General features: G+C 45.2%; 3 protein-coding genes across 3 annotated transcripts; all 3 read right to left on the reverse strand.

Moving 5' to 3' along the window:
• Nucleotides 1-459: 459 nt before the first annotated feature.
• ccdc71 (coiled-coil domain containing 71) lies at nucleotides 460-10,901 on the reverse strand. Its single transcript, XM_083669321.1, has 2 exons — nucleotides 10,859-10,901; nucleotides 460-1,933 (listed from the first exon to the last, which is right to left on the reverse strand). The coding sequence occupies exon 2, from the start codon at nucleotides 1,921-1,923 to the stop codon at nucleotides 898-900; it is 1,026 nt and encodes a 341-aa protein (XP_083525447.1). The 5' UTR covers nucleotides 1,924-1,933; nucleotides 10,859-10,901; the 3' UTR covers nucleotides 460-897.
• Nucleotides 10,902-12,545: 1,644 nt separating this feature from the next.
• kctd6a (potassium channel tetramerization domain containing 6a) lies at nucleotides 12,546-13,832 on the reverse strand (the record flags this gene model as incomplete). Its single annotated transcript, XM_083668083.1, has 2 exons — nucleotides 12,546-13,232; nucleotides 13,806-13,832. 2 exons carry the CDS (start codon nucleotides 13,830-13,832, stop codon nucleotides 12,546-12,548), a joined length of 714 nt encoding a protein of 237 aa, XP_083524209.1.
• Nucleotides 13,833-14,972: 1,140 nt separating this feature from the next.
• pdhb (pyruvate dehydrogenase E1 subunit beta) lies at nucleotides 14,973-19,300 on the reverse strand. Its single transcript, XM_083669267.1, has 10 exons — nucleotides 19,213-19,300; nucleotides 19,064-19,123; nucleotides 18,358-18,465; nucleotides 18,004-18,066; nucleotides 17,872-17,907; nucleotides 17,313-17,598; nucleotides 16,938-17,048; nucleotides 16,642-16,733; nucleotides 16,264-16,405; nucleotides 14,973-15,499 (listed from the first exon to the last, which is right to left on the reverse strand). Exons 1-10 carry the CDS (start codon nucleotides 19,246-19,248, stop codon nucleotides 15,351-15,353), a joined length of 1,083 nt encoding a protein of 360 aa, XP_083525393.1. The 5' UTR covers nucleotides 19,249-19,300; the 3' UTR covers nucleotides 14,973-15,350.
• Nucleotides 19,301-20,025: the final 725 nt, after the last annotated feature.

Consider the following 20,025-nt stretch of genomic DNA (forward strand, 5'->3'; position numbering starts at 1 on the left):
ACTTTTTCACATTATGTTTGTAGGGCCCAATGTCCAAGTTAGCACCAAATGAAAAGTAAAAAAAAATTCATTACATTTTGTATTTTCCAAAAATCTAGCACTACGAGGTTGCTCCATATTGCATAACTACAATTTTTAAGACATTAATTCAACATTAGCTTGGTCCCTTTCTGAAGGAAAGACGTCATTAGGATGCTTTAGCAGAACAGGAATAAACAATCACCCACAGCTTCTGGAGAAAACAACTTAAAAGAATAAGGCCATTAATCGTCTTAAAATTTAACTCTTACAATTCAAGTGCTTACATTCAGCAAACACAGAATAATGAGGCTGTCAAAGTGCAAACTTAATTTGAATAGGCTATACAAAGTTGGCTAAAATGGCAGGTAGAAAGAAGAGGGACAAAATCTTGTACAATAATGCCCCTCGAACTGAGAGCTGCACACAAATGTGGATGGGTAAATTTACCTCAGGGTAAATGTTCTAGTGAGATTTTTTTTTTTTTTTTTTTTTTTCCCTGAACAGTTTACCCAATCCACCAGTCAATTTCGATCCTCAATGTCAACACAGATAAATAGTCCAAAAGAAAGCTAACAAAATAGAGGCTGGTCAAAAGACCACCATTCTGTATTATGGTTCCTCTGTGGTGTCTACAAAACACCACTGTCCAATTCTCAAGATTCCCAATCCCTTTTAGTCATTGCTGTGTTGGTCAGTCATGCCACCTATGCGTTACAAGGAACTTACATTATTGTACAAGATAACGGCAATAAGACATTCCCAACTAGCTTTGACCCAGCAGCAGTACACACAAGGGCTCATCAATCCCTTGCAACATGGAAGCTAATCCAAGAAGTCACTTCAGATAATCCTACTGATGTTCTGAACTCTAGGGTTTCATACAAGGTGCAACACTAGTGGTCTGATCTGTATTACAGGGGACAGGTTTACTTGTAGGATCCTCTGCGCCCTTCTTCTCAACTCCTCAACTGAGTCTGAATCGTCCACTTTGACGACTTTCCACCTCAGATTGTTCTCGTCCACCCTGTGTTCCCTCTGACCGTTCATGACCCACAGGGACTGCGACATGTCCTGCTCTTTGGCATATTTAAGCACCCTGTGGGCGCCATTGTCCCTCCAGGTCAGTCCGTTGCTGGTCACATCAGTGTCGTACATGTTGTTCTCTGTGAAGACGTTCTGATACATAACCGGGGCTGAGTCACCGATGAGGGCAACTCCGACTTTCACCGGACAGGAGGCCATTCTTTGACGGAGCAAGGCGACTGCTGTTGGTGTCCTGCCGGCATTCTGCAAAGGCTGTGACGGTATCCCTGAACGAGTTGGATGAAGAGCATTCAAGCCAGAGTGAAACTGCAGTCTTGCTGTGTGGCCTCTGGACAAGCCCTTGATATTTGTTAATCTTAGACATTGCTGCACCTGGGGAGGTCCAACAGCGAGAACTGGAGATTTGGAAAAGGCTGCTTCTTTGCGAGACTCTTGCCAGTGATTTCGTGGAGAGGCCCTTTCTGCTGTACTCCAAGATTTGTGCTTATCCTTCTTCTTAGCAAGGGGTTTCCTCCCCTTCTTCTTCCCGTGCCTCTGGCCCTTGTCCGAAGGCTTGTGCATGTCCGCGGGTAGTGGTTTTGTTGTGCAGGACTTGTACCCGTATACATCTTTACTTCTCAACACTGTGGGCTTGTGTCCTTCCTCTCTAAGCCCTTGGAGAAAAGATACAAGCTCCTCAGTGTCCGAGAGATCCTTTGACATCGGGTTGAAAATCTGCAGTGCCTCAATAAGTACAGTCTGTCCGGCTGAGGCGATTCTGGACCACGAGTGCACAGCCTTCTCCACAACCGGCTCTTCACAATCCTTCATGACGTACGTCAAGGGGTGAAAATCTTGGGGGCCTCTGAAGTCTGCCATGTTGTCCAACCTGTTAAAAAAAATGTAGAAAGTACCAATGTTCAAACCACAAATCAAGGTAAAAAGAAATGTTTTACACCATCCCCCCCCCCCAAGAAAATGCAATACACCATTTCCCCCCAAAGTATCATAGTACACCGAGACATCATATCTACACACTTATCCCAGCCTAGTCCAGAAGAGGGTTGCACAATTCTGAGAACTTTCTAGGCAGAAACTTTCCATGGAAACTAACAGGACTTTTGGGGAATTTGTGTGAAATAAGAGGTTTTTTTGCACACTGATTGTATTAATCTTTGACCCTCTCATTTTACTCTCGTATTACAAATAAAAACAGCCTCTTAAAACTTAATTTATGTTCACATGTTTTGCCGGAATTGAGTAAAATTGTAACATAAAGTAACATTGACCTTGTACTGAAACATTGCTCCAGATGATCCATTTAATAACACAATCTAAATCACCCACCCCCTCCAAAAAAGATCCATTCAAACTACTTTTATTTTTGGGAATCAAAGTTCTGCATAGGACTCACTGTTCCAAAGCCAAACTTTGTAAACTGTGTAAACAAATGACAGTTGCTCTTTTTCTCCCGCTGACCATACTCATATGTTTTACACCTGTCCTGGACTAAATGAGTACGTCTTCTGTCTTTGATATCATGTCAAGAGCTCTCGATGTCCCGTTGGCCTCCTGTCTGCTGCTATTTTTGGCATACCATCGGATCTGTCCAGTCTCTACAAAGGTCAGGCAGATGTTGTTGCCTTTGCCCCTCATAGCGACCAGACGCATTTTACTGCAGCTTTGAAGCCTAACAAAATTGACTGTATTTGTATCTTTGTATGGTGTTAATTTCTAATTATTTGTATTATTAGGGGGGGTTGGGAGGGAGGGAGTGATTAGGGAGGGGGTGAGGGGCAAAGACTTTGTTCCTCAGTCTGTTTTTTGTTTATTTATTTATCTGTTATAAAAAGTGTTCACTGATGTGTATAGTGTGTGTCGTTTAATTGTAGCATGAATGTTCACAATAAAATAATAAAAAATAAAAAAAAATTGCAGCAGTAGTAGTCCCAGGTGTGCCATCACCTGGTTTACACAACTTCAATACCTACCCCTTTTGTTAAATCATTGGAGTCATTTCTTTTGCTTTTTTCAACATGTGCCCCTGCCCCCCCCCCCCTCACGTGCTTTAGTAAGAGGAGAAAAATCACCCAAATCCCCAGGCCAAAGTTTCCATTGAAAGTTTCCACTCCCTTGCAACTCTAGTCCAGAAACAGCCCATACTCTAACTCCTGCACCTATGCATGTCATGTAGATCTGAGAGGACTGAATAATTAGGTTAGGCTCGCCATACCTCCAAAATGCGTTGCTCTCGCTCCTCTTTTGGAGGTCTGGGGAATTTTAGATTAGCCTATCTGGCTTGGCTTGAACTGGCCGGAGCGATGGGAGAGAGCGCTCGCAATTTAGTTGGATGTTAGATTCCAAGATACCTTCCACCACATGCCTGTAGAATGGTTATCGGTTGTTGTGTACATCGTCTTGTCCGACCGGGTAGGACTATTATGCAGTTATTTCCTATGCTAGACTGCAACACTGAAGAAAATGTAAATTAACCTGAAGTTAACTTGATTGTTGTAATGTGCCGCGAGGTGTCACTCATTTCAAAACAGGTTTCCACACCTTTGTAGCTACTTTCTGCAAAAGATATCCCCAGGCTTTCCGAAGTAGGAAACCTCTTTGAGCTGTCATTGTGAATCTTCAGACAATCATACATTTGACAGAGATACCCAGTTAGAGATACCCAGTTAGGCCGGTCACAGCATGAAGCCTAGATAAAGCACAACTCAGTCTGTAGTACTCAGCCTTCAGAGGCCTAGGAAGGCCTTTTGATGTTGGTGAGTCAATGAAGGGGCTGTGCCTGAAGTTGGTTGGTGTACCCTCTATATCTTTTTCAAATGAACAAAACTGAGGTGTGTTTGTTTTGAGAAGCGCCCCATCACTCTTCACTCCATCAAAAGGAGCGAGGAACGAGATGCCTCACCCAAATGCAAAGCATACGAGAACCAATCAATGCGCTCGCTCAGAAGTCTCGAACATGGACCACTAACAAGGGAGTTAATGAGAGTGAGGAAAGGTGGGGTCCTAGAACACTGTGTGCAGCACTCCCTATGCCACAGTGGGCTAGCTTCAGCCAGGCTATGAAGTAGAGGCATGGGAGGGAAAATTCTACATCTTCTTAGATCTTATATTATCTGAAGTGACTAGCCAAGCTAGTTTCCTATCCAGTCCCAATCCCACTGAGACCCAAAACCCTGACTCACCTGAAAATTCCTAAAATGTTTCTGTAATACAAAGGTTGCATTGTCAAAACCGACTTCCGCTTATTCATGGCAAAATACCTCTAAAACATTCCCCCGCTTCTCTGCGCTGTTTGGTGCCCTTCATCACAGGTGATGTTTTAATACTCAGCATTACTTAATCAAAAAGTTGTCTGGACCTCGATAAAGTCCCGTAGATCTCTTCATTACTCCTTTTTGTGTATAAAGCCTTACTGCATAAACTCCCGGCTTACCTAACCTATTATTTAAATTCAAGAGAGTTGGTTAACTCTTAATGTTCCTCGGGTCTCCACCGAATTGTGTAAATCTGCTTTTAGTCACGGTGCACCTCACTGCTGGAACAATCTAAAAAAAACATTTCAGTTAGTATAATAACAACAACAAAATAATGTTGTAATTTTCTATGACGTATTTATTTTCATTTAACCTTTATATTAGCAGGGTTCCATTGAGACCACGGTCTCTTTTACCAGGGAGCCCTGCATACACAGTTTACCATAATACACATACAACATTACAACATAATAAAACACAATCTAGAAAAACAAACATGTTTCAACAAAGAGGTCCTCAATCCAAAGTTTCAACGGCCCCAGCGGCACCTGAGGAACCAACTGAAACGTTCTCAGCAGATTGTTCCAGCAGTGAGGAGCACCACAACTAAAAAGTAGATGGCATCCAAAGGTTTAAGAGTAGTGGCTGCTGCGCTTCGGTAGATGACATCACCATAATCAAGCACTGGCATGAAGGTTGATTGCACCATCCTCTTTCTGCTGTTTAGGAAAAGGCAAGATCTCTTGCTTCTTAACTCTATGTATGGTTGTAAACTGTGTGTATGCTTGTAAAAGAGACCTTGGTCTCAATGGGACTCTCTGCCAGAATAAAGGTTAAAAAATTCTATATCATATCTGTCTATCCATCTATCTATATACACATTTTCCATCATAAAAATAGGGATAAGCAAAGGCTTTTACTTTGTGTCAAACATATGGAAAAGCGTCTATATACAGTCCTTAAAGGTGTTTAAAAACATCAAACCTCATTAATGTTCAAGTATAGATCCCAATCAACTAAAATCAAACACTCAAGTGTTTCTAGGAAATGGTTTGGCTTCTGTAAGATTAAGAATCATTGCCCAGTCTCTGGGTGATTCTGTTATGAAAACCCACATAAGTGTAAGATTTTTTAAAATGTCTCTCCCTCATGAGGAGCAAGGATAGTGAAAGTAAGAATTATAGGTAGACCTACCAAATATGTTGTGTTTGTACTGATATAGATTTAGTTTATGAATTAATAAGTGATGAAAACCGGTTATTCTGTTACCAAATCGGAAACACAATCAAATCTGTAACGAAATGACTGAAATTGAATTGGCTACATTCACTTATTGTACAGCTTGTACATAACCTAAAAGGGTTCTTCAGCCAGCCCTGTCGGAGAAGGAACGATTTGGGTTCTCAAATGGAACTCAAAATGGTTCTACATGGAACTCAAAATAGTTCTACATGGAACTTAAAATGGTTCTACATGGAACTTAAAATGGTTCTTCCACAGTAACAGCAGAAAAACAATGGGAAATCATCCAGAAGTAGTTACAAACCACCGCATCAACAGCCTCACCAAGCACCGCATCAACAGCCTCACCAAGCACCGCATCAACAGCCTCACCAAGCACCGCATCAACAGCCTCACCAAGCACCGCATCAACAGCCTCACCAAGCACCGCATCAACAGCCTCACCAAGCACCGCATCAACAGCCTCACCAAGCACCGCATCAACAGCCTCACCAAGCACCGCATCAACAGCCTCACCAAGCACCGCATCAACAGCCTCACCAAGCACCGCATCAACAGCCTCACCAAGCACCGCATCAACAGCCTCACCAAGCACCGCATCAACAGCCTCACCAAGCACCTCATCAACAGCCTCACCAAGCACCGCATCAACAGCCTCACCAAGCACCGCATCAACAGCCTCACCAAGCACCGCATCAACAGCCTCACCAAGCACCGCATCAACAGCCTCACCAAGCACCGCATCAACAGCCTCACCAAGCACCGCATCAACAGCCTCACCAAGCACCGCATCAACAGCCTCACCAAGCACCGCATCAACAGCCTCACCAAGCACCGCATCAACAGCCTCACCAAGCACCGCATCAACACCCTCACCAAGCACCGCATCAACAGCCTCACCAAGCACCGCATCAACAGCCTCACCAAGCACCGCATCAACAGCCTCACCAAGCACCGCATCAACAGCCTCACCAAGCACCGCATCAACACCCTCACCAAGCACCGCATCAACAGCCTCACCAAGCACCGCATCAACAGCCTCACCAAGCACCGCATCAACAGCCTCACCAAGCACCGCATCAACAGCCTCACCAAGCACCGCATCAACAGCCTCACCAAGCACCGCATCAACAGCCTCACCAAGCACCGCATCAACAGCCTCACCAAGCACCGCATCAACAGCCTCACCAAGCACCGCATCAACAGCCTCACCAAGCACCGCATCAACAGCCTCACCAAGCACCGCATCAACAGCCTCACCAAGCACCGCATCAACAGCCTCACCAAGCACCGCATCAACAGCCTCACCAAGCACCGCATCAACAGCCTCACCAAGCACCGCATCAACAGCCTCACCAAGCACCGCATCAACAGCCTCACCAAGCACCGCATCAACAGCCTCACCAAGCACCGCATCAACAGCCTCACCAAGCACCGCATCAACAGCCTCACCAAGCACCGCATCAACAGCCTCACCAAGCACCGCATCAACAGCCTCACCAAGCACCGCATCAACAGCCTCACCAAGCACCGCATCAACAGCCTCACCAAGCACCGCATCAACAGCCTCACCAAGCACCGCATCAACAGCCTCACCAAGCACCGCATCAACAGCCTCACCAAGCACCGCATCAACAGCCTCACCAAGCACCGCATCAACAGCCTCACCAAGCACCGCATCAACAGCCTCACCAAGCACCGCATCAACAGCCTCACCAAGCACCGCATCAACAGCCTCACCAAGCACCGCATCAACAGCCTCACCAAGCACCGCATCAACAGCCTCACCAAGCACCGCATCAACAGCCTCACCAAGCACCGCATCAACAGCCTCACCAAGCACCGCATCAACAGCCTCACCAAGCACCGCATCAACAGCCTCACCAAGCACCGCATCAACAGCCTCACCAAGCACCGCATCAACAGCCTCACCAAGCACCGCATCAACAGCCTCACCAAGCACCGCATCAACAGCCTCACCAAGCACCGCATCAACAGCCTCACCAAGCACCGCATCAACAGCCTCACCAAGCACCGCATCAACAGCCTCACCAAGCACCGCATCAACAGCCTCACCAAGCACCGCATCAACAGCCTCACCAAGCACCGCATCAACAGCCTCACCAAGCACCGCATCAACAGCCTCACCAAGCACCGCATCAACAGCCTCACCAAGCACCGCATCAACAGCCTCACCAAGCACCGCATCAACAGCCTCACCAAGCACCGCATCAACAGCCTCACCAAGCACCGCATCAACAGCCTCACCAAGCACCGCATCAACAGCCTCACCAAGCACCGCATCAACAGCCTCACCAAGCACCGCATCAACAGCCTCACCAAGCACCGCATCAACAGCCTCACCAAGCACCGCATCAACAGCCTCACCAAGCACCGCATCAACAGCCTCACCAAGCACCGCATCAACAGCCTCACCAAGCACCGCATCAACAGCCTCACCAAGCACCGCATCAACAGCCTCACCAAGCACCGCATCAACAGCCTCACCAAGCACCGCATCAACAGCCTCACCAAGCACCGCATCAACAGCCTCACCAAGCACCGCATCAACAGCCTCACCAAGCACCGCATCAACAGCCTCACCAAGCACCGCATCAACAGCCTCACCAAGCACCGCATCAACAGCCTCACCAAGCACCGCATCAACAGCCTCACCTCTCATGTACCAATAAAGCGAGAGGTCATTGTTGTTGAGTACAGTGGGGAAAGCAAAGCCAGCAAATCATACAAATATGTAATATGTAAACCGGTTGCAGACAATAAAGAACGTTTTCATTTTGCAGAGGCAAACTAGGAGTCTCTACATGACAGACATACTTTTTTTATTTGTTTCCAATCGGTTTTTTGCTGACAAAAGCGTAAGCAATTTTCTTTTGGTATAATGAAAGACACTGAAAACCACAAATGGCATCCCTGGTTGAAATCACATTCTTCAAAGCTTCAAAGGCAGATAAGTATGTTTCTTGTTTTTATCAATTTCCATTTTCAATGTAACAGCCCCCTCCGTAAGTATTGGAAACAGGAAGCATTTTGTCTTATTTTAGCTCCATACTCCAACCGTTTGGATTTGAAAACAAACAAATAGTATGTGGTCAAAGTAGCTTTAGCTCAGCTTTAATTCAGTGGTGGTGGGGGAGGGGGGGTTCCAGATTGGGTTCACCATTTAGAAAGTAAGAAAAAACATAATGTCCAAATAAAGTACTCATGTTTAGTATTTGCTCAACAATGCTTTCCATGCAATAACTGCCTGAAGTCTGCAACCCATTGACCTCACCAGCGTTGGGTGTCTTCTCTGGTGATGCTCTGCCAGGCCTGCACTGCAGCCATCTTCAGTTGTTGTTTGTTTTGAGGTCTTTTTGCCTAAAATCTTATCAGGAAATTAAATGCATGCTAAATTGGATTTAAATCTGAAGATTGACTTGGCTTAACTTTCAGCTTTTTGACCCTGAAAAACCCCCTAGTTGCTGTGGCAGTATGTTTGGGGTCTTTGTCTTACTGTATTATGAAGCGCAATCCAATGAATTTGGAGGCATTTGCTTGTACTCGAGCAGACAAGATGTTTCTGTACACTTCAGAATACATTCTGCTGCTCCTGTCAGCAGTAACATCAACAATTAAGACAAGTTAGCCAGTTCTTGTGGCAGCTATACATGCCCAAACCATAGCACCCCCTCCACCATGTTTCACAGATGAGGTGGTATGTCGTAAATCTTGGGCAGATCCTTTTTTTCCCCAAACTTTCCTCTTCCAATCATTCTGGTAGATGATCATATTGGTCTTATCTGTCTACAAGACCGTTTTCCAGCCACCTGCAGGCTTCTTAGCCAACTGTAACCTGACCATCCTTTTTGATGATAACTAGTGGTTTGCACCTTGCAGTGAAGCCTCTGTAGTTCTACTGGTGACAGTTGTATTCTGTAGATGTTAGTGTCTGACACATTCACATCTATCTCCTGGAGAATGTTCCTGATCTGTGGGACAGTTGTTTGGGGCTTTTTCTTAATCATTGTCAGCATTCTTCTGTCATCCACTGGAGAAGACTTCCTTGGTCTCCCAGCCTATTTGCAATTGCTGTGCTTACCAGTGCTTACTTTAGTTTTTAATGATGTTACAAACTATTGATTTTGGTATGTCTAAGGTTGTCTATGTTTCTCATTGATTTTTCTGATATTTCAGCCTCATAATGGCTTCCTTGGCCTTCATTGATGTCCCTTTGGTCCTCATGTCGACAGACACCAATAGCAGACTCAGAATTAATACTAGACATTGACAGCTCTATGAAAAGAGTTGTAATTTCTAAATGGTGAAATCAATCTGAAAAAAGAAAACATTGAACAATTAAAGCTGAGAAACTTTAACCTCAGCAACTGTTTGAATCCAAACTGTTAGAGTTTAGAGCTTCCATTACTTATGGATTATATATATATATAAGCTTAAAACCTTTTTTTTATTTTTATTTTTTAAATTAACGTTATCCACGTTACTTCAAACGGTTATAACGAATATTTACATGACTATCGACCGACAGCCATAATTCCAAGGATTTTATTACCAGCGGTCTTGACAGGGTCATTTTTATTTCGATACATGTTAAAGTCTCGACTCTGTCCACAGGACTGCAGAGGATGCTCTCGGCCAGGTATCACACAACTGGGATGTTCCCTTCCCAAAAATAGCCTAATCATATAATCAACATATTTCATAATCCACACAATTTATTAAAGCAATATTTATTTAGTTGTGCTGAAGAGAACAATACACTGAGTGGAGGAATGCGTCCCTGAGATGATGATACAGCCGTTGTGTTGCGGTGACCGTACGGTGGAGCCTTCACCGGGCCATCTGGCTGCTCACCAGGAAGAACGTGGCACATCTCAACCACGGACACTAAACAATGCACTTCGTACAATCACATCTACTCACCAGCGCCCCCATCATGGGCAAACTTCAGAACTGTATTCAGATTAATTGCTAACCTTCTGGAAGATAGCAATTCATGCAAATTATAAAACAATGGTAAGTCTAGCGTAGTGACTAAGGTACGCGGTGAAATAGTAGTAAAAAGGGATCGCGACAGCTAGCTACCGACGTCCTCACACGTACTTACAACCACATTTCCCAATAGCTAGCCAGGCTAAGCAAATAGCTACATAGCTTGGCTTTACCTTCCATAGTTCTCATATTCGACACAAAGTACGCGCCCAGTTCGTGATGGAAAACGGAGTGACACAGCGAACAGTTTCGGGAACACAGAATAAAGCCCTGATGTTAAAGCCTACCTTTTCAGCGGTCCGGAGCAGGCATCGTTCGGTCCAATGGCAGCAGAAGCCCACATTAAAATGGCTGCAACAACACTGGTGCGAATGACAGACAGGGGGAGGCGGGGCTCCCGGGGGAGGCGGGGCTCCCGGGGAGGACAGGAAGCTAGGTGGTCGAAAGGCCCATATAAGGAGAAGGGGCGTGGTGTAAGCGGACCCGCGTCCATCCCAACATCAACACTTGTGGAGATCGGAGTTTTTGGACAGACGTGCGAAAATTCCAGCTCGTCTCAAGTCGTGGTGGAGCTGTTACAATAATAATACTCCAACCTATCCCACCCTAACCTCCACAAGCGCCTAGGGAGTGCGGGAGTACGGTCTGGGATTTGGGATTGTGAAAATTCATGACTGCGCTAGGTTCAACTGGGATATGGAAATAGCAAATGTATGTGTGCTTCTATATTAATCTGAATAAGTACGATTAATTGAGATCGGAATTTCAATACAATTTAATGGCAATTACGATAAGGCCTCATTTGCGGGCCTTAATCATGATTCATGATATAGATACAGGGCGAAACATTGACAGGCAAAATTGAGAATACTGTACAGTAAAAGGCAAGCATTTATTACGGATTTTGCATGTATGAAATGCATAAAGTTCTTTCACATGCAATTTTGAAGACAAGCGTTTCTTCACACTAGAACGAATGTCAGATGAGATTCAAACATTGAATGCATCTGTGAAATGTTGTCATACCTTGCTTCCAATATCGATACGTACTTTACATAATGATTAATGTACGATATTAGTGAGGTATATGGTGCACTGACTCTACAGCTTCATAATTTAGTTATTTTTATTTTTCAGTCAGCATAAGTAAATCCCTTGGGCAGGATTCCTGAGGCAGCATTCTGACAATTAACTTTTTGATCAACGAACCCTTTGCCATTTTTCAAACATCCTTGTCGGGTGGGTCAACATGTCTCCTACATTACACATATTCCTGGTACACTTATATTACAGCAAGCAGCTTTAATCCAGTACCAATCAGCAAGCAGCTTTAATCCAGAACCAATCAGCAAGGAGCTTTAATCCAGTACCAATCAGTAAGCAGCTTTAATCCAGTACCAATCAACACCACACAATAAGGGGGTGGGTCTTGTTATACATTAGTCTTTAAACATCAAAGACATTCTAATAAATATGATGGGATCAATGGGTCTTCTTCACACATTACTACATTCAGGGGAATGATATGACAACAATTTCTGCATCCCAACTCTTTCTCCTTTTCCCTGAAGGTACCCTTCAGGTACATATTCATAGCATATTGGCCTCTAACACACTGGACCTTTATGAAACTTAGATATTGTACATCATTTTACAACAGTAACCAACAGAAACCATCAAGCTTTATCCTCCTTACCAAACAAAGTAAGATTTCAAAGCTACATTTAATTCAAGCTGTTGGAATGTTCATAAATGCAATCCATCATTATAATTGTATACCACAGCTTGGTTGAATGCGCGATTCTGATTGGCTAAGGGGCATTCTAGAGTGTACATTGTTTTGATCATTATCTTATATACCACATGAAGTCCATCATAAGCTCGACCCAACTCTTTGAGGGCCACCATTTTGACTCTCATTCATTGGTACTACCAACAACAACACTTCTAAACAACAACAACAACAACGCATCATCAGTCCTCCACCTTCCGGGCGAGCCTGCAGAAAGTCCAATGGTGCTCCACCGTGTTCTCATTGGCTCGTTCACTCATGTGATGCACACGCGTGTTCCGGATGGTGAAGCCCTGTTTGGAGATGTACTCCACCAGGTGCACCCTCAGGGACACTTCCTGGTGGTAGTCACATGGTCCGAAGGTGAAAGACACCTGGAAGTCCCTGGTGTCCATCATGTGCTTGTTCCACTTGGTGAAGTTGTTGGCGATGCCCTCCAGGAGCGAGTGGACCTTGGTGGTGACGGTGAGCTGCGTGATGATCACCGCCACGGGGTTGGAGTACTTGGAGAGCTTCCGCGTGCTGGAGAGCTCCACCACCTCCTCGAAGGTGTCCAGAGGGTACAGCGGCTTGGTGTCTCCGAGGCACTGGATCAGAGGCTCGATCTGGTAGAAGTCCGCTTCCTTACGCAGGAGGTCCGTCTCCTTGAAGTCGTAGGGCAGGGTCAGCTCCGAGGTGCGGAGGAAGTTCAGGACGTAGCGGAAGAGTGGCCCGTCGCGGTCGATGAAGTAGTTCCCCTGCGAGTCCCTGGTTGTGGGGAAGTCTCCCCGGAACATGGCGCCCAACATGGAGTCTGGGTAGCGCTGCAGTGTGGACAGGGAGGTGGTGTACATGCAGCCTCCCACGTTCAGCGAGACTGGATCAGCCATCTGCAAGACGAGTAAACAGGCGCCGATGACGAACACATATAAAATACGCAGTGCATCTCAGCCCCAAGATATACATATTTCAGGGGAGGCTGGTGACGGTAGCAATCTCCATCCGCCTCCCCAGAGATATGAATATAAATATTCAAATACATTATACATCACATCCAATTCATAATGAGCTCAGAAGTGAATTCTGCAGCTGCATGGGGATACACTGTATTCCCTTGACCTATCCTTTTGTATTTCTCACAGTTTTGACTTGACAAAAGAATTTGATCGTCATTGTTTAATACCAGTCTCTGGATACCCTCTCTGTAGCTATGGATGACTTAATTTAGTGTTTATAAGGGGAGGCTGGTGGAGGTAGAAATCAGAGGACAGGCTCATTGTAATACATGGAATGGAATCAGGAATGGTATCAAACACGGGGGAGGCTGGTGGCCGGTGGCCTCTACCTCCTCCAGCCTCCCCTGGTGTTTATACATGTACATATATGTTATAAACTACATGCACTAGGCTATATAAACATGCATTAAAGTCATCCATGGCTACCCTCTTAGTTGACATACTGACCATGTATCCCCAGTCTCCATTCTCCATTTGGACCGGTGTATTCACAGAGACGGTGCTGGTTCTTATGATGACTCACCCCCTCTCCTCTCCTCTCCTCTCCTCTCCTCTCACCTCAGTGTCAGCACCACGGTGGCACCGCCAGGGACGTAGACCCCACTAGATTTAGGACAGTGGAAGCATTACTGGCATCATACCATATTAAATGAGCAGTGACGCAATGGTCCTCAGGACATCCAACGCTAAACACCATATTTTTGGATAATCTGATGAGCCTGATGATACATAATCTGCTATGCTTGAGTCACACACCGCAAACATTAGCCGTGGCACAATACAAACATTGAGGCAACAGCAAGTTATGCTAGTTACCATAGACACATCTAAACAGAGAACATACATTACATGACACTTAACACATATTCACAACTTGCAACTGTGCTATGAGATGTCTTTACGAGTTGGGACAACAGATCGCTAGCTAGCTTGCTATGCTATGACTGATACCCTGGTGGTACCCAAACTACAACTCCACTGATACGACTAGCAGACTAGCATGGCTAGCGTTGAAGGCACCTGCATCATTACCATTAATAAGTTCCGCGCCACATCACAGAAGAGGGCTAACAGTTTGCCTTACCTGTCTGTGATGTTACATTTACTCCTCTGTGTGTTAGTTTTATATATACTAAAATAGTGATGATCAACGCAACCCTACGGACATCGTTGGGAGTACGCTGATGAGAATGGAGAGGAAGGACGCTCGCCTGCGCCACGGTGCGCTGGCAGACAGTACCGTAACTGTCCTGTCGGAATACATCCCCTAACTGATCGATGGTAATGATTGATTATAAGTGTAATTGGTCGAAGAAGGAATTTCAGTCTTAGACTTTCATACATTTTATTTCACTGTGTTGCTTTCACAAATCAAGTCATGTCAGATCGGTGATTGATTCCTGAGCCAATGAAACGCATCCTTCCCCCGTCCCTCTAATCTGATAGAACTGGTGAAAGCTATTAAGCAGAGCTTACTTTGGCCGCTGCAATCACATGGATGAAAAAGGAAAGAATGATGCATGAATTAAAGCATTTAGAGACAGTCATGGACTCTGATTATCTGAGCTATTCTATTTCATGGCATGCTGTACATACAGAACCACTATTTCAGAGTGTGATAAAATTGGGGTTTATTTCCGTAACAGAGCCATTTTTACAGCAACAAAAAATACACTTCAGATGTTACAATACCAGCTCTAATAAATACAGTTCCTTAGAATAAACCATATGCTAAGTCTCTTCTCTGGGTCAATGATGTCTACTATACAATGATGATTAGCTGATTTATCATATCACTGTCTGTCGAGAAAAACGTTCTTGACTGACACAGAGTGTAAGTTCTCTTTAACTCTGTGTCTTAAAGACTACTATATTTTCTCTGTGGTCGTGTGAACATATTTACTGGTAAGATGCCAAAAGAAGAAAGTACAGTAAGTACCCAGGGGTTGATTTAGCAAGGAAAGAGGTGGAAACATTGATACAGTTAAGAGATTAGAGAACATTCAGTGTCTTTTTCACTGAAAAGATGATGTCCTTGATCTGTGGTGTACTGTTGTCCTCCAGGATCTTGGCGTATGGCATGGGGATGTCCACACCTGTCACTCTGGTTGCCGGGGCGTCCAGGTAGTTGAAAGCTTGCCCTGCAAATAGAAGAGGCAAACAGTATGAGGAATGTTAGATTTATAAAACACTTTTCACTCCTCAAGTGGGTGAAGCATGGACGTCTTTTTATGTCAGTGTTTTACACACACTTACTACACATCGGTTAACACAAGGCAGGGGTGGGGAGCGATCGTGAACTTTGAAGATGGGGATGGTTAGTAGTGGGTCATGATGACAGTAAGGAGGGCCAGGTTGTGAAGTTAGCCACAGTTAACACCACTACTTTTATGATAAGTGCCAATTACTTTATGATAAAGTGACCACAGAAATAGAGTCTGACGGACAGCACCCTTAGCCAATCACTGTTGACACAGGCCCTCTCCCTAGGGAAGAGAGCCCCCTATTGGCCCTTCCAAAACCACTCTCCTCTGCAACCTGGGCTGTGTTTCATTCCAGGAAGTAGTTTTCTCCAATCTGACTTTGTGCACTCGACCTTCACAGATTTGACAGGACTGAGTAGGCAAAAGCAACATAACAAAAAGTAGGTGGAGCTACAGCTTGCACATGCCCAGTTGTCTCAGATCTGGGGGATGGGTGGGTGGGTGGGGGGGGAGTAAACCAGGGTAGATTGGAGGGAAGAACGTTCTGGAAACACAGCCCAGATCCTCCCAGGAGAGACCTCCCATCCAGGCCAAATCCTGCTTATAGCTTCAGCTAAGGCACCAGCAGAGAGACGCACGCAGGCTTGGGCGGTGTTGCTACCGCACTATAAATGAGAGGTGGAATCAAGGAGGAAACCCACCCTCCATGACTCCGGCAATGATCTCTGCGCCGACTCCAAACTGGGGCCATCCACCCTCCACGGTCACCAGGTGGTTGGTCTTCATCACACTCGCCTCGATGGTGGCTGTGTCCAGAGGTCTGATGGTACGCAGGTTTATCACCTGGGAGGAGGACAAAGGGGAAGATGACAAGAAGCGTTCAACAACCATGTCTTCTGACACACATTCAAACTAGCCAAGAGGTCTGAAAATAAAGATCGTTGCATTGCAATCCATTGAATGAAATATGCGAGGTGAATAAAGTTGGATTTGATTTGAAGTGAGGAAGTGGCATGTTTCTAGCGTTCCTGAAGCGAAAACATGTTCAGGGTTCTGCGAAGATGAGGAGTGGTGCTCACCTCGCATTCGATCCCTTCCTTTGCCAGGACGACGGCTGCATCAAGACAGAATCCCACCATCCGGGCATGTGCCACCATTGTGACGTGAGTTCCTGAAATAGACAGACACAACAATGACATAGAAACAGAACTGCACACAGTGTTTGGACATCTTCTGTCCTACATGTGGCTAGTGGATATTCACCACCATAAGAGGTGTACTTGTTTGTGAGAGTATGTTTCTTTAACATGGATTTTAAATGGTATGTTGTGGTAATAGTAACCATAACATTTCCCAGATTCTTGCTAGTGCCTACCTTGTCTTTCAACTTTGGCCTTTCCAATCGGGAGGACAAAGTCCTTGCCCATAGCCTCCTCTGACATCTCGAACGCCACACCGTACATCAGTTCATTCTCCAAGAACACCACTGAATGGAACAGTTCAAGAAATGTGTTTATGATTAGTGTCATTAGTGCACAGAATGGGATTCACTCATTTGATCAACATAACACACTTGGGCCATGCTCGGAAAAATAAATCCCTAAAGCCTCTATATTCTAGACACTTGTGTAGATCTGCAACGATTAGATAGGCATCAAACAATACATGGTAGCCATTTCACCACGCCTCTCAGAAGGCAAGGCTGGGGGGAGGGGGGGTTGTTTCTGGACCGGTTCATGCGTCGCCTTACCGGGGTTATCGTCTCTGATAGATGCTTTGAGGAGCCCCTTGGCGTCTTCTGCGTTCCATGGACTGACCACCTTCAGGCCGGGACAGTGGCCGTACCAGGCAGCGAAGCACTGGGAGTGCTGGGCAGCCACGCCCGCTGACGCTCCATTTGGACCTCGGAACACGATGGGGACAGATTGCGTGCCGGCGGACATGTAGCAGGTCTTAGCAGCAGAGTTGATGACTTGGTCGATGGCTTGCATGGAGAAGTTGAAGGTCATGAACTCACAGATAGGCCTCAGTCCTGCCTGAAATAATACATTGTTCATTGATGAGAAACAAAACCTTTCTCCCACAACTACAATCAGTTTATTTGCATACTAATGGGTTAGTAGTCAACACTGGTAGTTAGGAAATAACTAACTGGTTAATTTTATTGTGGGGTATAATCCAATTTCAGTGAGTTTTTCCTCATGGGATTGTCCCAAACATTGGTACAGACAAGCTTGTGTAATGTTACTTTCTATAAAAAAATGTACATTTTCATATAATCATATTTTCAATTGTTATAATTGACTTACCATTGCAGCTCCTACAGCAATGCCAGCGAAACCCATCTGTGGAAACAAGGGAAGAATCACATTGACTCACAAAATGCTCTCAAGAAACCATTAGAATGACACCATCACGTCATGACCAACGATGTTGTTTACCTCTGTGATCGGGGTGTCGATGACGCGTTTGTCCCCATACTTCTTCCACAGTCCCCTGCTCACCTGGAAATTGAAGTTGTCAATCAAATCATCATTTCACACTCTAAAACACCACTTTGTTATTGTCAAGTGAATTAATTCTGTCTGTCTTACCTTGTATTATTTGGTATTCACTATTCACACCTGTTACCATTTATATACCATTTAGCTGACAATTTTATCCAAAGCGAAATAACATGCAGTGAGTGCATCGATTTTTCAGTACATATGGTCCCAGCGGGAATCAAACCTACAACCTTAGTGTTGTTAGCACCATGCTCTACCAACTGAGCCAGAGAGGACCAACTGTCTTACCTTGTAGGCACCATCATACTGAGCCACCTCCTCTCCGAGCAGGAACACTCTCTCATCCTTCTCCAGCTCCTCATCCATGGCCTGGTTGAGGGCATCTCTGACTGTCACCTGAATGCAGGAAAACATGGAACGTGTGTTTGAGATTTGAATAGGACACAGGCACAGGCACTCTTCCACCATGGAGTTGGTCTCAGTGAGACAACGGCTAACAGAGGATCATCAAATGAGCCATCAAATCATGTTCTAATATGGAATGCACGAGGCATCTTTCGGTCATAACAGAATTGCATTCACTGACTTCATACAAATTAAGGGCATGTACAGTATGAGGCAGGGCACATCTTCCGGATTGAACCTTTAATAAGGTCATTCAGGTCTATTGAATTGAGGAACATTGTTCACATTCACTCACTGTCCTAAGTTGTGTCATTCAAATGAGCTCAAGGTATTGCAGACTCAACAAATCAAAGCTATGGTAGATGTCTCGCCAACCAGTTGGCCTAGCTGTCATCTGTCCTTGTTCAAGGATGGGTCGGCACAGTCCGGACGGGCCCAGACATGACATCGAAACAAAGAAAATCATGACAGCGTTACGCTGGGCTATAAAGCAAGTAGAACTGTTTCCTATATGTAAAACACGATGCAAATCCTCCACGTTGTTAGAGCTGTCATGAAGGTTAGTTCATCTAACACACTGGAAACCGACCTGCACAGCGGCCGGCGTGGACCCGTGGATCTCCCGTCGCAGGACCACCGAAACGGCACTCTACAAAGCAACACAGATCGACTCTTATTAATTCCTCATACCTCTGAATACATGTTGATGTAGAATCTTTAATTGAAGTTAATACATACCCTCCCTGAGCGAAGAAAACACCTAAGCGACGCCATCTTTGAACTGTCCTCTGATGGAGTGGGAGGGTCTTATCAAAGGGAAGGATTTTGATCCAATGGGAGCGGCCGTCGGCGGGTCAGGGGAGGATACTCAGCCTAGAGAACCAATCACAACCGTGCCCTGTAGAGAAAGCGGAAGAAGTGCCACCACTTCGACAGAATATCCAAGGGCACGCAGAGCGTCACTCCCGGACTGCCAGTCTGCATATTAAAAGTATTTTGTTTTAACTACTCGTTCCCTCAAGCGTATGACAGCTTTACTTTTTATTTTGCGTCTACGTGCAGCCACACGAAGTAATGTATTACTGTGCACATTTGTGGAGACAATGTTTTTTGGCAACAGACATGTTAAACCTGTCAGTCATGTCCTGTGTAGTCCTGGGTCAGGTTCTACGGTTCTGCATTCTATCACCTCTGTCATTGATGATGATGTACCACGATAGACATAAAGCCTAGAGATCATTGATACGGACATGTCCAGCGTCCTCTTGTGGGAGGTACTTGGAGGAGGATGGGCTCAATGCATTACAATGAGCCCATCCTCCGATTTCTACCTCCACCAGCCTCCCGTGGACCGGAGGATAGCGTCTAGTGTCTTAGTTCCACAAACTACCTTCACGTGCCGTTCAGTGTAACGACGTAAAAGACCAGGCATGTCAATCCATATTTCAATCCATACTTTTAATAAAATAATTCGGCAAAGTGGGATAACATTCGGCAGGATCAAACATGTAAAGCCCCACAATGGTGCAGCAAATGAACAATGGATGGTTT

The sequence above is a fragment of the Argentina silus genome (genome assembly GCF_951799395.1).
Source record: "Argentina silus genome assembly, chromosome: 4".
NCBI lineage: Eukaryota > Metazoa > Chordata > Actinopteri > Argentiniformes > Argentinidae > Argentina > Argentina silus.

Coding starts and splice junctions, on each gene's coding strand:
- ccdc71 (XM_083669321.1), bottom strand. CDS start 1,923: ATGGCAGACTTCAGAGGCCCCCAAGATTTTCACCCCTTGACGTACGTC.
- pdhb (XM_083669267.1), bottom strand. CDS start 19,248: ATGGCGTCGCTTAGGTGTTTTCTTCGCTCAGGGAGG. Junction 16,406..16,641: donor AGGAAGGGATCGAATGCGAG/GTGAGCACCACT, acceptor TCCTCCTCCCAG/GTGATAAACCTGCGTACCAT. Junction 15,500..16,263: donor CATTGCCGGAGTCATGGAGG/GTGGGTTTCCTC, acceptor TTCTATTTGCAG/GGCAAGCTTTCAACTACCTG.